This window comes from Balaenoptera borealis (assembly GCF_965194805.1).
Source record: "Balaenoptera borealis genome assembly, chromosome: 11".
NCBI lineage: Eukaryota > Metazoa > Chordata > Mammalia > Artiodactyla > Balaenopteridae > Balaenoptera > Balaenoptera borealis.
Window position 1 is genome coordinate 48,629,707 of NC_138868.1, and position 15,569 is coordinate 48,645,275.

The 15,569-nt window shown below is 45.4% G+C and overlaps 1 protein-coding gene across 34 annotated transcripts in view; it reads right to left on the bottom strand.

Annotated features, from left to right (window-relative positions):
- PPFIBP2 (PPFIA binding protein 2) overlaps positions 1-15,569 on the bottom strand; it is a 152,143-nt gene that overhangs the window by 46,646 nt on the left and 89,928 nt on the right. For 32 of the 34 annotated variants that reach the window (XR_014231394.1, XR_014231395.1, XR_014231396.1 and 29 more), the window contains 2 exons: positions 13,849-13,962; positions 2,473-2,604 (listed from right to left, as the gene is read on the bottom strand). Coding sequence is in view for 25 of the 34 variants with exons in the window: in XM_082341437.1 (XP_082197563.1) it covers positions 2,473-2,604; positions 13,849-13,962 (246 nt within the window). In the remaining 9 variants the exon portion in view is untranslated. Of the gene's footprint in view, positions 1-2,472; positions 2,605-6,909; positions 7,992-13,848; positions 13,963-14,131; positions 15,503-15,569 lie in introns of those variants that run through there. The other 2 variants (XM_082341457.1, XM_082341458.1) reach the window with 2 other exon arrangements.

Here is a 15,569-nt window from a genome sequence, read left to right on the forward strand (position 1 = left end):
GCTGTTGTTCCCTGATTATCACAAGTTTGAACAGCCTGAAAAACTCCTCCACATGGAAACCTAATGTTTGTACTAGCAACTGGGAAGGGCTGTTATCGGGTAGGACTGAGGCCAGCAGCTCAGGGTCTATGCTGCCTCATGCACGAATAGTCTGATGGAAAACAAAAACAAAAACAAAAATTCGGATTGAAAAATAATCCTTCAGAAAAGAAAAAATAAAGCAAACAGTAAAACGACTGCCTTAGCTGTGCTTGGCCCAGAAGTGGGAGCTCCCCTTCCTTCCCTAGAAAGGAACTGAGCTGCTCCAGCTCGGTACTAACTCAGCATTCTGCCACCATGGACTGACCCTCATGCTCATACACACCCCTGAGTGGGCCCATGTCCCCTACAGTGACTGGTTTAGAACCAGGCACATGACCCAAATTGGCCCACTGATATGCAATCCTGGGGTTTTCCTGGAATCTTTGAGAGAGAGAGAGAATTTCTCTCTCTGCAGAGGTTGCCAGGCTAGTAGGATCTAAAGCTGCTGATGGCCATCTTTGTCGCCACATATGGAGAGCCTTCCTGAGAATAAGGCTAAAACAGAACCAAATGAGACACTAAGCCTGATTTCTAATGACATGGTAAAGCCAGCTGGATCTAGCGATATCAGCTTTTTAAACCCTAGACTATTCCAGTTGTGTGACCTAATAAACCCTCCCACTCTTTCCTTTCTTTCTTTTCCTTGTTTCCTTCCCTCCCTCCCTCGCTCTCTCCCTCCCTCCCTTTCTTCCTTCCTTGGTTTTGAGTTGTCTCTACCACTCTAAGCCTTCTTACAGAGTTTATTCAATTCTGGCCCCCAAGCCTGAACGTATATCCCCATGTGATCACACATTTTGAAACATCGGTAAAATAATTCTAAACCTGTAGAAAATCTGATTGCTTCTCCCTGAACATTTAAGAAGCACAGTCTACTATTTACCTAACACTTCACACAGATAAGCTTTGAGTGTGCGTAAACTTAGCAGTAAGTCAATAATGTAGCTAGGTCTACATTTCCATTTCTGGCATGCTTAAAAACACAATCAGTAAGTAATTGAGAAAAGCTAGTTATCCAGCACTATGCTAAGGACTACACATATACATTATCTCATTCCTTCCTCGGAACAACTGAGCAAAAAGGAAGTATTACAATCTCCATTTTACAGAAGAAGAAACAGAGGTTTGGGAGGTTAAATTACTTGCCTAAGATCACAAACCTACTGAGTAGCTGAGTTTGGATTCCAGCCAAGAGGTCTGATTCAAGAGCCTGCATTCTTAATCACTAGAAGATAGAGTCCTCAGCTTAATGGAGATAAATTTTCTTTTGGCAACTATACTTCTTACTAATGAGCATGTTCTCAAAAGCAATGCAAGGAATATGCCCCACATATTAGAAGTGTCTCAATCACCAGTGTTTACCCAGTAAACACAGAAATGTGCCAGGTTTCCAGGCATGATGGTGTTGGCGCTTAATTGAAAGGAACAATATCCACCTTTAGATTTCAGAGATGCCTAAATGGAAGAGAGGATACCAGATCCTATGATAGAGACTTAGCTTTTGTGATTTTTTTTTTTTTCGACTTCATCACACAGTTACCCATTTTACAGATAAAGAAATTGAAGTTCAGAGAGATTAAGTAGTTAACTTGCTGAAGTTCAAAGAGCTATTAAGCAGTTAGGTCAGTAATTGAGCCAAGGTGTTTCTAAACCTAAAGGCTATTCTTCTTTCCACAGCTCACAATGCACAGTGTACAAATATAGGGACTTGTAGGTAGAGGCACACAGAAGGTGGTTATCTAAGGTTAAAACAGACTGTTCTGAGCTCTGAGCCTAAAATTTATCCAAAACATTTATCCAAAAAAAGAGTCTGGCATGCTCTACAATGGCATATGGAGCCTGAGAAAACAAAAACAGAAACGAGATACAGGAAAACATTCTCTAAGAGAAAGCCTGTGCATGGGCTCACCCATAGGAGCCATCAGGAGGAAAGAAACACATAATCTAAGGGTTGCATCTGGGTCTGTGAAATGCACATCAAAGAATGTCTCTAGACTCCATGGACAATGATGCTGGCTTATTGAGCAGCTGACTTCATCCCAATACGTGGTCATTACCTTGGCTCTCACAGAAGACATCTTGGTCTCTCCAAGTCTTGTCTGATCCTTCCCCCACTACTGCTTCCCTTTCCATCCTTGTCAGCAGCTTGAGGGAGGATACAGCCTTAGAGCCAAAACTGGGTGGTTTGGGCATTGCTGAAATCTGCAGTCACAGCAAAACCTGATAACTTGGTATTAACAGATCATTGTGTCTCTGGTGCATAGATGTTTCTGGCACCCAGTGGCTGCCAGGCTTGGGGTTGACCAGATGGCCCGAAGCCACATTAGGCTAGCTTCCCCTGATCTGAGCTTTGGACAGTATGGGTACCCCCAGAAGGTGATGTATCACACTCACCTCTGCTTTTTTCTGCTTCTCTTCCTGCTCTCTCTGCTCCTTCTCCATGCCCACCAGCTTGAGCTTCAGCTCAGACACTTCAGTCATCAGATCGAGCTTCTGAGTCTCAAGAGATGTACGACTTAGCAGCTCCTGAAGGCAAAAACAGATCTCAAAATCATAAACCTCCATGGCAATAGGAACAACTCTACCTCCATCCATAGGACATAAGGCAGTCTCTACATTGTACGATGAAACTGCTACATCTGAGCCACAGTCCTATAGGGGGCAGGCCTGGGCTGATGCTGGGTCACTCAAGGATAGCACAGCCTGATGTTACCCACTGTACTCTGAGAGTCAATGTGAGCTACATTTCTCAAAAACCACATTTTTCCATAGAAACCATTATTCATTCTTTCCAGGTAGAGAAAAACGGATGGGTCTGCTCCACGAATGAAATTTCTCCATGTCTATTTTTAAGGCAAAGCAGCAGATCTTCTCCACCAAAACAAACAAAAAACCAGCTTAGGTTAACATTATATTTTTCAAAACCAAAGTTTCCTTATCACCTCCTGGGCTCAGTCAATATTCAGCCCAGTCTTCCACACATGTCATTGGAAGACCTTACTGCAACAAACCTAGAAGGGAGCTAGGACATAAAGTAGATATTCGATGAGTATTTACTGAATGGTTACAGTAGAATCTTATTTATGTGATATGTATCTTTCCTAGAATGTAAATAAGAAAATTATTCTTTGCTTATTTTGAGGACAGACCGGGGAGGTTATCAGTAGTCCTGCCAAGCCTAAAACAGTAGCAGACAACAACCTGCCATTAATATATACACTTAATAAGCATAAATAAGACAAAACAAAGGTGATAGGTGAAACACCTGCTCAGCACTACTAGGAATTATGAAGGACCTCAAAAGCCAGGAGCACTTCCCAAAGTCCAGGGTTAACATTTCTCCATTGGCAAAAGGCGATGTTGTGTGAGATCCCAAATCTTGGCACGTGGAGACACTGGACACACAGGTCCTGGCAAGGAGACCACGATATGATGCTAGGAGGGTAACCAGCCAAATGAGCTGATGGAAAGGACACAGCATCCTGCGCCAGGAGACCACGATATGATGCTAGGAGGGTAACCAGCCAAATGAGCTGATGGAAAGGACACAGCATCCTGCCATGGTCTGAAATTTCTGTATCAGCTTAGGCAACCCAACACTAGTACAAGACCAGTGATCTCAACAATCTGACCCTACAGCCATGATTTCACGTTCTGAACTGTCCTCAACTCATAAAACCAAACCACATGAGTCAGAGATTTTAACTTGGAAAACATGACTCACTAGGCAAAAGGCCATCAGTACCTCAGAAAGGTGGTCTACAAACTGTCCGTCTGCTAACCTGAGGGCGAGTATCCAGAAGCCAAAGAATTCAGCAAAGTGAGCTTAGTACTGGGCTGAGGAGCCCAGCTCTTCCTGGGCCAGCCAGACTTGAAGCTGGCTTAGAGGGCAAAGGCAGCAGCAGTGTCATGCCAGAACTGCGGGCTGCTTGGTCATGAGGAGTTAGCCAGCTAAGTATGTCCAGTGTTGGGACTGGGGGTGGGTGGACATAGATGCACTGAGTGCCTCCTCTGTGCTAGACACTGTTGGGTACTTTACATACATCCTCTCAATAAACCCTCCCAGGAATTTGGCAGTCAACATTACTATCCCTATTTTACAGATGAAGAAACGGGCCCAGAGACTGGCCTGTCTTGGCCAAGGGCACATGCCAATCAACAGCAGAGTTAGTTTTAAAACCAAAGTCTCTTTGGCTTCAAAACTCATTTCTGTTTAATGTATCACATTGTTTCCCAAACAGAGAAAGAAGTCCAAGAATTTCAAGGGAAATAAAAAAAATACATGCTGAAAAAAGCCAATCAACAAATATTCACTGAGCCCAGGAAAGAGCTGCTCAAACTGTTAAGATTTTGTTGAGCACATACTATCTACTAGGGCCTGGTGCTAAGGCTATGCAGGCCATAGAAGGCCCTAAAATGTTCTTCCCTGGGTGAGGAAGATGGGATTTCTGGGTCTTGAGTATCTTAAGATATAATCCTTCCTAATGCCGCCTGCTCGTTACCGACATCCTTCTCCCTCTTCCCCACCTTCCCCTTTGCCTCCACCACCTCATTCTGTGTCTTTCTCTCCATCCTTTCATCTAGCTGCTTTGTTCCAGAAATGATTTGAGGCAGTTTGCAAAATAGACAACTCAAGTGAAAAAATAAACCATAAAAATTAAAGCAGGTAAGGAAAGAAGTTGAAGCCAGAGTGACTGTCGGCATAAAACTCATACCCTAAAGTTCTATTCACAGCTAGAGATGGAGTACAATGTGTATGTGAGCTTCCCAGCCACCAGTGCAAAGGGAAAAAGGGACGATTCTAGAACTCAAGGTCCACGGGATAATAACAATTGCTTTGGAGTGCTAAGAACTCAGAAAATCTTCTTCCATGAGACTTCCATCATTTGTTCAACTACCAGATGCCAAGGCCTAGGGATAGGAGAGTTAAAAGTACAGCCCCTGTTGAGCACTTGAGTCTCTTAAAACGGTATTTATGCAGTTGTCTACTGACCAGCATTCAAGATACTGCCTTGGTGGGATTTAAAAAAGCCTCAGAAGGCATCTCTCTTGAAAGCTAAGAATCTCCTCTGCTTTCATTATTTCCAGAATCCCTCTGGCTGTTTTAACTGCCAGGTTGTAATTGGTCATACCAATGTTCCAGTTAATGAGGATAATATTCTAATTGGTTGCATTAAAATTCCAATGGCCATTCCAATTGGTCATGCCAGGGTTCTGATTGGTCACACTAACATTCCAAGTGGACATTTCAATTAGACACACCAAAGTTTTAATGACAAGCCTGGGGCTGCTTAATTTCACATAGTCCACTGATAACAAAACTTCTCCTTACTGCCTCCTAGATTCTATTAGCATGTGCTTCCCCCTTTCATTATCATCACCCCTGGTCCTTGTCATCAATAAGTACTGTCCTACTCCCTGAACTCAAAATCAGCCTTAGACAGCCTTATCTCAGCCCAGCTCCACTTCCCCATCTCCAGGCCCGGCATGGCCTCCAGCCACTGTTATGTACTATGACCTCTATCCTAGTTGTCTTAATAGGATTTAAATACCCTACATTCTAAACTGCTCTTTCTACTTCCAGCAGAAACCGAACCCTGACGTTTGCATGACATGACATGTCCTTCCCAGTCCTCTCAAGTAGAGACCGTTCTGCTCCAGCAACCCAACTTACAGAACACCTTTCTCCCTGTTAAACACTGCTTCTTCCAGATCTCCTACCTCTGCCCTCCTCCTCCTCCTCTAAGGCGGCACCATTCAGTTAAGTCACATTCTCCCCAAATATCCAGACCCCAAGATAGTCTCCCATTACCATTGATTATCCTTGTTTATCAATCTTCCACTCGGTGTCCACCCTGGTTTCACGTTTCTTGACCTTGACACCGACAGGCTTTGCTTCCACCTCATTTCAGCTTCTCAGTAGTATGGCCACAGCCTAACCCTCGTCTTGATCCAGAACATGTGTCCTTCACTTCTAAAATCTTCAACTCTGAAATTCTCTCCTCTGGCCACAATCCTCTGACTTATCAACTGGCCCATTTAGTCACTCAAATCATCTTTAATTTCTTCTTCTGTGGCTACTAGTTACTTAATAACTCCCTATTTTCCTAGTTTATCAACTTCCTTTAAGCAATATTTGCCTCCTTATCCACCCTGTACCTTAAGGCTTATCATTTCAGTTGTATCATTTCTGCACCAGAAAATTCTTCCCCTGACTCATCCTTGCCCCTAGATCTGAAGTGTATTTGCTTCACCAGCGCCCACTCCATGCCAAACCTCAAAGACTTTTGTCTATGTTTCCACTCCCCCTGGCCTGAGAATTGCTGGTAAAAGTCACTTAATGATGCCAATTGGTTTCCACACAAATTTACGCTATCTGATTACAGCTGATCTTCCAACACTGCCTAGCAAAACTTGTATTCATCTCTGGCTGGTTCCTTTCAGAGTTTATTCCAGATCTTTTCCATTCTCCTCGAGCCCTAAACCCCACCCTATCCCCTTCTTCTCCTTAAATAACCTCTCCTCATATTTACTGAAAAGATTTTTAAAGGTCATCTGGTTAGTCACTGAACTTACATCCTTCCTATTTCAAAGTTTCCCAGAATCATCTCTCAGTCCTCTCTCCTGAATCCGTGTCTTAGAGAAAGCAAGCCCGCACCTCCTTTCTGAAGTTAGTCTGATATAACTGCACACAGCCGACTTCTCTGTCAGGTTCTTCTATCTTTAAAAACTGTTCCCAGCCCAGTAAGTTTCCAGGTTGCACATTAAAAGCATATGTTAAAGGACACAAAGATTCCAGAGTTTGCTCCTGAATTGCCCCACCTGACCCACCTTCCTGTTGCTGACCAGTCCTCCATGCCATCCTCACGCAGCTTGAATGAAGATTCAGGTAACTCCCTGGTTAACCAGTAGCGTTTGGCTTTGTCCTCTGAGTCCTGGTCCTGTTTCTCCCTCTAGCCGGTAGTGCAGAATGACGCCTGCTCACAGGGACCTGGGCCCTCCCTCACCTCTGTACTGCCTTTGAGGAAGTTCTCACCAAGTCTCCGCTACTCTAGGGTAGGCCCATTAATCATCCGCTCTGACAGGCATTTAATCTCTCCCTCACCATCAGCTTCCATCCCTCAGGCTATAAACATGATCAAATTTCTGACATTCGAAAGAACCTTCCCTCTTGACCTTCCTTCCCCTCCAGGGACCACCATCAGCTCCTTAGTGCTCAGGCTAGGCAAATGCACTCTGCGTGTGGTGTGAGTATGAACGCCAGCTTTTTCTCTTCCCTCCCCTCTCCCCCTCACAGCCAAGCTCTGAAAAGAATAATCCACTCTTTGCTGCCTCTTCTTCCTCACCCTCCTGTCACTTCTCAGGAAAACCTCTGCATGCCTGCAACCCAGCTTCTGCCTTCAGCAGAACACAGAAACAGCCCTGGCTCTGGGACCAGCGTCCCAACTTTCCGAGGCAACTTTCACCTCTCTCAGCTCTCAACCCAATGACTCACCCTGCATCCCCTCATTAGTGTGAGCCCACCCTCCCTTTCCATTTTCCTGACCTTTCTTTCTTTCTAATATTTATTAATTTTGGCTGCACAGGGTCTTAGTTGCAGTGTGCGGGATCTAGCTCCCCGACCAGGGATCGAACCCTGCCCCCCTGCATTGGGAGCACGGAGTCTTAACCACTGGACCACCCGGGAAGTCCCATTTTCCTGACCTTTCTTTTTTCTCCTTTTCTTCTCTGCTGGCATCTTTTATTCTGTCTACCCCTTAGGAGTAACATTCTTGGATCTTTAGCTCCCATCCCCAAGACTGCAGTTGATCTCTGATCCAGCCTGTTTGTCCAGAGCACGAAGGCAACGCTTAGCACCTACTGAGACCCGCAGGGTGGGATCCTGCTGGGATGTCTTGGAATCATAGAGCTACTGTGATGGGGTGGGGGGAATGGGGAGGCAGGGGGCTGGAGATAAGGGGCAGAGGTTCGTAAGCAGCAGTAGTGTCTGCTCTCCTGATTGGTTCAAGGCTGCCTGTGTAAATGAGAGAGGGCAAGGGATGAGGAGGGGGTGGTATGGGAGGACGGTGGTTTGTGTTTCTTACTAGGCAGGACCATGAAACTGGGTAATGAAGAAAACCAATGAACAAAATTATCGCTCACCCCCTCGCTTCACCACTACCAGTAATCTCTTCCAGAAGGACAAATACATCTCCTTTCTGGGAGATGAAAAAAAGCCTCCATCTCAGAGCAAACCATCATTTCCTTTTCCCAAAGCTCAGTGTCTGACTGGAGCTGATAAAGAGAATTTGCCTTTCAACTTTGCTCTCCTTAAAGGGCCACATCTTGAAGCGATTACTTCCAACTTTAAGTGTGGAACCTGACCCAGGGAGTTTCTGACCAATGACGGAGGACTGGAGCCAGACTGGCAACCTGAAACCAGAATGAAAGAACGGGCCATGGAACGACTTGAAAGGAAAAATGTGTCCCTCTGCCCTTTGAAGTAAGAGGCCTAGGCCTTGCCGGGAAGCCTCTTCCAGGGAGAGGGGCTCTTAGTCAACCTGGGTTTGAGTCCAGACTCAGTCTCCGCTAACTAAGTCATCTCTCTGAACCTCAGTCCCCTTATCTGTAAAAAGGGGTAAAGCACCTACCTCACATTGTGGTCTGGAGCTCCAACATCAAATGAGATAAACTTGAGGAAAAGCAGTTATCTCTGCCTCACAAATCTCCCAGGGGGAATTTTAGGGGAAGAAGTGGCAAATCCCCTTTTTCTTCACTCAAGTGTCCTGTCTCCTCGGACAGATTTGTGCTCCCACAGGGTCAGGTGCATAGCTCTGTTTAATATCCTATCTGAGGTAGAAATACCTCCCTAGAGGTGCTCTCGGGGAATTTATGAGCTGGGTGCCGACGACGCTTTGCTGAGTTCACACACCTGGGCACACTGTTCCCTCACTCGACTCAAGGGCAGGAACTGGGCCTGTGTCCTGGGTCCCGTAACCCCCTGGCCATGGTGTGATAGTCCAGTTTTAACAGAACTGGAACAACTGGTACGACAGCTCGAGGAGGTGGGCAGTGCAGAGCCCACACTGTCATCTCCGTTCTCTATAAATAAGAACCCAGGTTCACTGACTTTCCCAGATCAACCACAAGTGGTGAATCTGCAGAAAGTCACGTCCATGGACTCCAAACCTCCTAAATTTGTCACTCTCCACACCTCACCTAAAAGGCAGCCAACACGATGAGGTTGCCTGACACCTGGGGCTCCGGGTCAGGTTGGAGGACTGAGATAGAGCCTGGTGTCCTTCCAGGTTTCCCAAAAGCTGGGCTGTGTCCTCACAAGGAGCTTTGCATCCTTTCTTCCTCCCCGCTTGGGTTCCCTATCCTGTCTTCTTTTTGGCACTAAACATGGCTGCTGCTCTTGGCGTTGATTACGCCCGTCAATGGCCAGCCTCTGGAAAGTGTTCCATTTGGCTGCCAGCTCTGTGTAAGACCTCTTCTCCACTGAACAGCATCGGCTTCCTCCCTGAAATCATCACCCGCTGGAGAAGGGTCAGTGATCAGAGGCAGAGGAGCTTGTGCAGGAACTGACAGGACCCCAGAGAACACATGGAGGCCGCTTTAGGAAAAGTCACCAGGGACTTCAAATATATCACAGAGCATAAGGAACTCTCTCTCTGTGAGAGATTTTGTTGCCAACATGGTCTAGGCCAATCACAATGGGGAGGGCGCTGGTCCACACCTGTATTCCTGGGGTGTTATTCTGGGCTCTGGGCTCGGATAGTTCAATGTGCAGCCCTCAAAGATGCAGCTGGGCAACGCCTTGACCTGCTTAAAACGGAGGTGAAAATGGATTCAGGCTGTGGGCCTTTGAAGACCCACTTGTACATTTCCTGGGAGATGTCTCTTCCTAATGGGGAAGGTTCCCTGGGGAATCTAGACACGCTCAGTGAGTCAGAGACCGTATCAGAGTACGTGTTTCCACAGGCAGCTCCGAGAGACGCTTGTAGCTGCCCCGTTCCCACCCTGTGTCCTGCAACAGGCTGCAGACAAGAAATATTTTGCCCTCAAATGTGTCTATAATCTATGTGTGGCTCATGTGGCCCTGCCTCTGTGCTGATTCTGTTTGGTCCTGGTTTGCCTGTCTAACCCCATGGGTCTTCATGCTCTCCCTTTCTGGAGACCAGATGGGTTAACGTGTAGAAGAAAACAGATGAGAGCTAAGAGATCAGCACTTAGCAGGGGACCAGGCCCATCCAGGCTGAGGGGTCCGTGGCTCATGAGTCGGGTGGGGAACATTGGTCAGGAGAACAGCTGTCGGGGGAGAGAGCGCAGTGGGGTTTGGAACCCATGGACGCACAGGGTTTGGACGATGCTGGTTGGGTCTGGGTTTCCTTAAGTGCCCCCAGAGGTCTTCTAGCCAGCCAAGGGGGCAAAGTCTGGAATAGAGGTTGCAGACTGGAGATCTGTGGGCCAGGCTTGGCCTAAAGGTACAATAAATATTGTGCGGTTCACACAATACTTCTTTTTCATTTAAATTAGTTGCCAATGTTTTTAAAATAGAAAGACTGATCTTTAAATTTTTACATCTGGATTTCCAGCTTCTTGTGAAAAGCAGTAATGGGCCTCCATGGGCGGTCAGCTAGAATTGAGTAGCGGGTGGCTCCTTTAGAAAGGATGTATTCAGTGTGTAAGGGCTAGCAGGAGCTGCCTCCCCAAGGGAAGCAGTGTCAATAGGCAGTCAGAAGGCCCCACGCTGTGACAGTGAAAGGGTCTCCTTCAGAGCTCCTCAGGCCTTTAACAGGAGGCCAGGCTTGGCTGAGGGCTGGCAGAAAGAGGCAATTGTGGACTTCCCTGGTGGCGCAGTGGTTGGGAGTCCTCCTGCCAATGCAGGGGACACGGGTTCGAGCCCTGGTCCGGGAAGATCCCACATGCCGCGGAGCAGCTAAGCCCGTGCACCACAACTACTGAGCCTGCGCTCTAGGGCCCGCGAGCCACAACTACTAAGCCCGCGAGAGCCACAACTACTAAACGCCGTGTGCCCAGAGCCCGTGCTCTGCATCAAGAGAACCCTCCTCAACGAGAAGCCCGTGCACTGCAACAAAGAGTAGTCCCCGCTCGCCGCAACTAGAGAAAGCCCGCGCACAGCAACGAAGACCCAACGGAGCCAAAATAAAATTAATTAATTAATTAAATTAAAAAAAAAAAAAAGAAGAAAGAGGCAATTGTTTGCCTCCATTCTCTGCCTCAAGGATGTGAGTCATGCTTGCCCTACCATGAGCCCTGGGGCCCAGGATATCATAGTCAAACCAGGCAAAGTCTCTGCCTATCCCCAGTTCAGAGGACACTTACGTATGTACTCCACGCTATAGATGGCATCACATCGGCATTGTGATGCAAGAATTAAGCGTCTTTTCAAACAGTATCAAGCAGATTTCAGGAAAGCATTAGCATGTGCAGAACATTCAATGCGTCATTTAGAGCTGGCAACACAATGATCTCCAGTTCAGGCACCACCAAGCCCAGAGAACACATGAGTGGGAGCGGAGCCTCAAATGCCTATGACATGAACTCAGAAGTCTCCAGGAAAGGAGTACTGCACACTCCTTTCATTTTACCCTTGAAAGGCTGAGAGATGACGGTCAAAGATATGGGCATAAAAATAACTTGGTTAATTTCAGGAAGATCTTTCAACCCCAGAGGTAGCAAATAAGAGCTACTGCACTCCAAGATATACCAAGCCAAGACATCCACCTCTACGGTACATGCAAACCACATGACTGCTACCCCAGCCACAGCACACAAGAAAGAAGATTTAGAATAAACAGGATATAAGGGGCAGTTGAGCTTAAGACTTTTTTAAAAGTCAAAAATCCAGTCTATGGGATAATGCTTAGAAGGATAAGACAACCTCAGAGAGCTCAGGCACCACGATGGGCCACTTTCTGACCTCCGATCGTGTGGTTACTCACCAGGCACTGCCTTCCTGAAACATCAGCCTTCTGCCATTTTTCTGACATGTTCCCTTCCACATGCAAATTTTCTTGGTCTCTGTCTAGGTTTTTTTTTTTTTTTTTTTTTAATACAGCCCCTCCATCATCTTCCTCCCTGGTCCCCACCCCAGAACCGCATCTTTTGCTGTCTTGAAAATATAATCTAGTGGGTTATCCCATGCACTCTTGTGAAAATGCTTTTCTGCCATTTGAGATTTTTCCACCAGGCTATTTTCTTTCCTGGGTCTTCAAAAGAAAGATTCAACTTTTAAGAGTAAATAAAAAGAAAGATTCACTCCTGTTGCTACTTGGATTTCCAGGGAATATGATAAGCAAGAGAAATGGCATACGATTTAAACAGAAAATCAAATGGAGCCAAGAATGTGGTAACTTATTAATCAGCAATGAAAGGATAAACTAATAACAGCTTCCAAGCTGTCGGAATTAGTTTCTACAAAGACATTTGCATAAAAATATTGATTTTTAAAAAAGTTTTCAAATGCACTCAAAGCTAAGAAACACCTAGAAACTAAGATATTTACCCTAAGACCAAAGGTCATATTCAAAGCCTCTGTTCATTACTATGCTGTGGAGAAACAATTTGAATTTTATGCTGACCAAAGCAATTAAAAAAAAAAAAAAAAAAAGGTTAGCACTTGGGGGGTGGGGGAGGGAGATTATAAGCAGTCTTCTAACTGAACCCGCTCATTTTAAGAGATGGGCTTTCATTCTTTAAATAATTAGTGAGCACCTTTTATGTGCCAAGTACTATACCAGGAGCTACAAAGCATACACACATAAACTTCAGTCATGGTTTATTTTTCAAAATAACTGAAATGCAAAAATGATGCAAGTTAAGGAAATTAATTAGATATATTACTAGAGTTCATAAAATAAAATTTCTGATTAGCATCTCAACAAATTCTGAAAAGACTTTTGATAAAAATTCAACACCTCTTCCTAAAAACTGCAGCTCGTTATTTACAATGGGGTCAGACTGTTTAAGAAGAGTCAATTCAATTATAATACTTTTACTAAAAAAAAAAAAAAAAAAAGAAAAAAGGTGGAAAAAAACTCACTCTATGATGTTAAGCATAGAAAAGCTGAGGACTAAATCATATCTCTGGTGCAAATAGTGTTTTGTATATTATATGTACATATAACAAAAAGGCCCAAAGAGAAACAAGAAGACATTTAAGAGATGTTTCTGAATGGTAAAAGAGCAGCTAATTTTTTTCATTTTAATATGTATTAAATTATATTAAAATATTATTTATGGAATATGTGATCGGTTTTATCAAAGAAAGCCACACAGAGTGAGAGGGGAAAGAGTGAGGGTAGGAAAGAGGCACAAAATAAGTTAATCGACTTTTGAAAACCCCAGATGCCACTTACAGGGCAAAGGCGACAACAGTGCCATGCCCGAACTGTGGGTTACTTGGTCATGAGGAGTTAGCCAGTTAAGTGTGTCCAGTATGGTTGGTGTGATAAGATGAGGGGGACATGGCCAACAGAGAGCTCCGCACTGAACCAGGCCAGAAAGTGCCCTGGGAATCTGTCAAACCAGCCCAACAAGTTATTCCTCCCTGGCCAGTCCTTCCCTGCCCTCCCCCTCCGGTTTCACCTGCTGTGTAAACACCACAGGCTAAGCAGCCAACCCTCCCTCCAGCAGCCAACCCTCCCTCCAGGCAGGACGGGAAAGGGGAAAGGAAGCATCGATGTCTGTAACTTGGACCCAGAAAGGGGCTTGCCCACGTGAGCAGCTGCAGGACCCAAGGCCCTGGGCCCCGCCCACCCTTACCTGTTGAAGCATCTCTTCAGCAGCATTGAGTTTCACCTGGTGCCCTTCCAGACACACTTCCAGGTCCCGAATCTTCTCTCCTTGGGCTTCCACTTGGTCTGTGAGGACACTCACCTGTCCCAGGAAATAAAGCAAGGGTGCAGGATTGGGACCGGCTCCCCGCTGGAGGGGAGCCGAGAAGTCACTCCGCTGATTCTTGATGTGAGAAGAATGGCTGTTATTTTTGGTGGGTGGCAGGTGGGGGAAGTGCCCTGGATGAAGGGAACCCCGGTTGCTTTCTCACCTGGCCAGGAAGTCCCAGCCACCACCTGGACCAGGTTGGTCACATTTCCAGCTCTTGACAGACTCAGGAGAAAAACACCCAGCAGCCACGAGAGCGGCCTCTGGCCTGGACTCTGGCTCCTTATGCCTCTCACAGAGCTCCCTTGGGCAGCCCGACCTCAAGGAATACCGTAGCTGGCTCGCCAGGGCTTCTGCCACCTCACGTGGAAGCGCAATCCAAACTTCTATGCAGAGCAGCCAATGACCTTACACCTCTCATCAGGGTGTGAGGACAGCTCAACCTATCAGGCAAGGGCTCTGAAGCAATTAAGGAATGTGGGACGTAAAGGGCATGTATTAGCACCGACAAAACTTGGCTGCAGGAAGGTTTTTGTGCTTCACAGGCCAAAACATGACTTTAAGTCATAAATATACACAAGCCACACTGCATATACAGTGGCAGGAAAACAGTCGTCTTTCTGAAGAACATCGAGACTATCTATTGGAATTGTTAGCAAATAAAAATCCATTTACAATAAATCATTTAAATTATACCCTAAATACAGACTGAGAGGATTTTCAAAGCCTCCTCTATCAACAAACAGCCCTTTTCCTTATTATTATTATTTATTTTCCTTATTATTTTTAAATCCTTTTCCTTATTATTATTAAATAATCCTTTTCCATATTACTATTAAATAATTATTATTAAAAGGTGCCTCAGAGCAGGAAGAGGAAGAAAGCATATGAGTGACCTCCCCCAAAATAAAGAAATCAAGGACTGGTAAATTGAGATCCTTCATAGCCTTTTGGTTTTTACCAATGGTTGACTCATCGCCATTTACATATAGATGATCATAAATTATTCCTCAGTCTGTAAAGGAATGATAGCTGGAGCATGAGAGTTAATGTGAATTCACTTATGCATGCTTAAATGAAGTTATGAATTATAAAGCTCCCTTTTACAGAGGCACTAATCTTAATGAATATGGCTGCTTTAAGCTTTCCATTTTTATGTTCCTAAGTGATTAATGAATTATTGAAACACACTCCTGGAGCTGATGCATGATGTGCTAACATTTCAATTATAATCCAAATATGGGCGCCCTACCCTCGCTGCCTAACATGATCAGCCATCCTGGCCTTTTCAACTACTAACTCTAATTTCAAAAGAGTAGGATGCCAGGGGTGGCCTTTGCTCCCTGGGTTCCAGAGTTTCTTTTGGGGATGTGTTATGGTTAATCTTATTGGGATGATTAACACTTAGAGAGTCTGCACCACGCCTTGGGGCCATGCGCTGGCGTTACCCAGCGGAATAGGTACCCAGACGAATAACTTGTGGTCTTAGGTACCAAGAGGAATAACATGTGGTCTCTGGCATTCTACAGCTTATAGCCCAGCTGCTCATAAGACTCGAGATACACCGGGTTGTGGGGTCCTTATGAACATGAATACTCAGT